The 2500-nt window shown below is 45.2% G+C and overlaps 1 protein-coding gene across 1 annotated transcript in view; it reads right to left on the bottom strand.

Annotated features, from left to right (window-relative positions):
- The window catches only part of LOC135809983 (usherin-like), a 42265-nt gene extending 41479 nt beyond the window's left edge, over nt 1-786 (bottom strand). Inside the window, exon 1 of the mRNA XM_065323435.1 lies at nt 103-786. Coding sequence (XP_065179507.1) covers nt 103-515 — 413 coding nt within the window. The 5' untranslated portion in view covers nt 516-786. The remainder of the gene's footprint in view (nt 1-102) is intronic.
- Between the last annotated feature and the right edge of the window lie 1714 nt (nt 787-2500).

Below are 2500 nucleotides of genomic sequence, written 5' to 3'. Positions count from 1 at the left end.
GTTGCCATGACAGCAACATGTAGCGCTTTTTATGGAACAGAATTTCTTTGAGAAAGGTAATGGTTCAACAATGACTGGGAGGCCACTCGCAAATCTACTTACACATCTGATATAGGTAGGTATGTGAGCGCCATGCTGAATCCTGCAGCGCCATGAAATGCTGGTGAATGTGACGAATCATATCTCAAGTATCCACCATTGAATATGATGACGCTGCCCGTTTGGGACGCGGCCACAGAGGTGCGCGGAAACTGATCCACTCTGGTCAGAGCGGGCAGTCCTGTCGCTCCTGGGCAAGTGCTGTTACATTGCAGTAGCGAACAGGGCTCGCTGATTCTCCACGCTGCTGAGCTATGGCTGCAAAACTCTTGGCCCGAGCACGTTCCGTTCGTCTGCACCGGTTTTCCCGTGGAGAGGCGCTGTCCTGCTGGAAATACTCCAATGCTATCACACGGCAGCGCTGCCAGTATAATTACGCATACAGCAGCAACCTTGACAGTCGCCAGGTGGTCCATAGCTAGAATTCTGCCCACTATTATTCAATTACTTCATTAGCTGGCCACTTTGCTGTCCAAATCAGAACAATTCACTTTCCGAAAGTGAGCGGTAGGCGTTGCCTGATCTCAGACCGCTTCACCGCATCTTCCATCGTCTACATGTGCTCAACGGTTCTTCAGGCCAAGGTTCAATTACCAAACAGCAGCCGATGTCCCGCTTATCCTCAATAGCCAGAACGATCAAGGAACGAAGAATGCAAAATATTGCTAAAGGAGCACCATTTGAAAATAGTTCTACCCGAAGTCGTTGCATATTACGTTATGTAAATGAAAAATCGGTACTCATGGGTAGATCCACTACTAATACTACTATTAATTTAGTACTATTAAAGTAGATCTTCTAGCGCAGGAATAAATCTGCATAGATCTGACATCGGATGCCAGATATGCTCTCGTGACGTCTGTGCCTGTGGTCAGCCTCGACTGCCAACTACTTACTAGTACTAGTACTACTAGCAGTACCTCTACACGACTTGACTCTTGAGTCTAGTCTGTCTACGGCTACCATACACTCGCAGTGCAGCACCAGTGCAGTACCAATAATAATTATTATGTCAATATGTGACTGTCACTTGTCACTCAGGTTCGACGGCTTTCGCTCAAGTCTGGATGGGAGGAGTCAGTGCTCCACTACCTGGAACGGTTACCTACCACCACACACATCGAAGCATTCTTGCGGACTCAACCCGCCTCTGTCAGTCTGGAGTCTGCTGCTCAGTACTCCACGGGAATCCCCGGGAAAGGAGCAACTGGGATTCAGGCGTCGTCATGGTGCCTCGCGACTTGTGCACGAAAATCGTGTCTTGTACATGAAGTGTTGACTGTTGACATTGTTGAGTGTTGTACTGACACTCTGTGCCTGTGGCAATGGTAGTGATATACAACTAATTACTTAGCTCAAGATTCGAGTCAGATAAGAGACATGAGACTCAGATAGGTGACCGTAATGATCATGATGATCGATGATGTCCTACAAATTGCTCTGTCAGTCTGCCCATGCTGACGGTGTACTATCAATGATAGACTACTACTAGTACACTAGGCCTTGACAGATTATGCTAGCATAATTTTTCGCATAATTCCTACCAAAATCGAATAATCGCATAATTCGAGGCAAATTGCATAAGAGTCGCATAAAATTGGAATAATCCGCCTGTTCGCATCAAATTCCATACAGTTGTACATGTTCTACAAGTACAAGTACAAGTAGATGCACCAGGAAGTCGTAGGTTTACGACTCCCTTGAGAACATGTCCAGTTCACTACAATCAGTGACGGTAGTAGCTAGGTCGGACGGTACGTTGACCCCATTGAAATTTTGCTACTACAGTACAACGCCCTCTACAAAAAAATTCCCCTGTTATTTTGCACAGAGCCATTATACATTGGCAGCATATGTGAGCATAATGTGGCATATATAATATGATAACTTTTAGCATAAAAATAGCATAATTCTGCAATTTTTTCAGCAATGCGAAAAGCATAATTTCACGAAAATATTAGCATAATCTGTCAAGGCCTATAGTACACCATCACTGCATCAGAGCATTGTATCAACTATCATGCAGCAACGCCTTCGTCCTTGACAAAGCTGATCATCACGAGAGGGAGTAGTTCCATACCAGTCGCAAAGAGATGAAGTCCGTGTTCTCACCATACCAGCAGATCTTATGTTATACTAGTATTGTAGTATACTACAGCTTTCTCTTGCTAAAGCCAGTAAGGGCTACTTGTACTTCAGAAAGACAACGCTGTTGTCTTTCAACAGTTTTGCTCCTTGACCCCCTTTTCGTGCAACTAACACTTGTGACAATTCTAGTGTAGATCTACTGGGTGGCCTAGGCCGATTCTAGCAACCCATTTCATTCACATGACTGTTGTGATTCTTCACACCCTCATACATGTACCAGACCGCAGCAGGCTAGGGTGTGAGGCTCTGCTTT

The sequence above is a fragment of the Sycon ciliatum genome, chromosome 2, assembly GCF_964019385.1.
Source record: "Sycon ciliatum chromosome 2, ocSycCili1.1, whole genome shotgun sequence".
Classification (NCBI taxonomy): domain Eukaryota; kingdom Metazoa; phylum Porifera; class Calcarea; order Leucosolenida; family Sycettidae; genus Sycon; species Sycon ciliatum.
The sequence above is the reverse complement of the archived record's forward strand: the minus strand, read 5'-3'. Positions and strand labels throughout refer to the sequence as shown.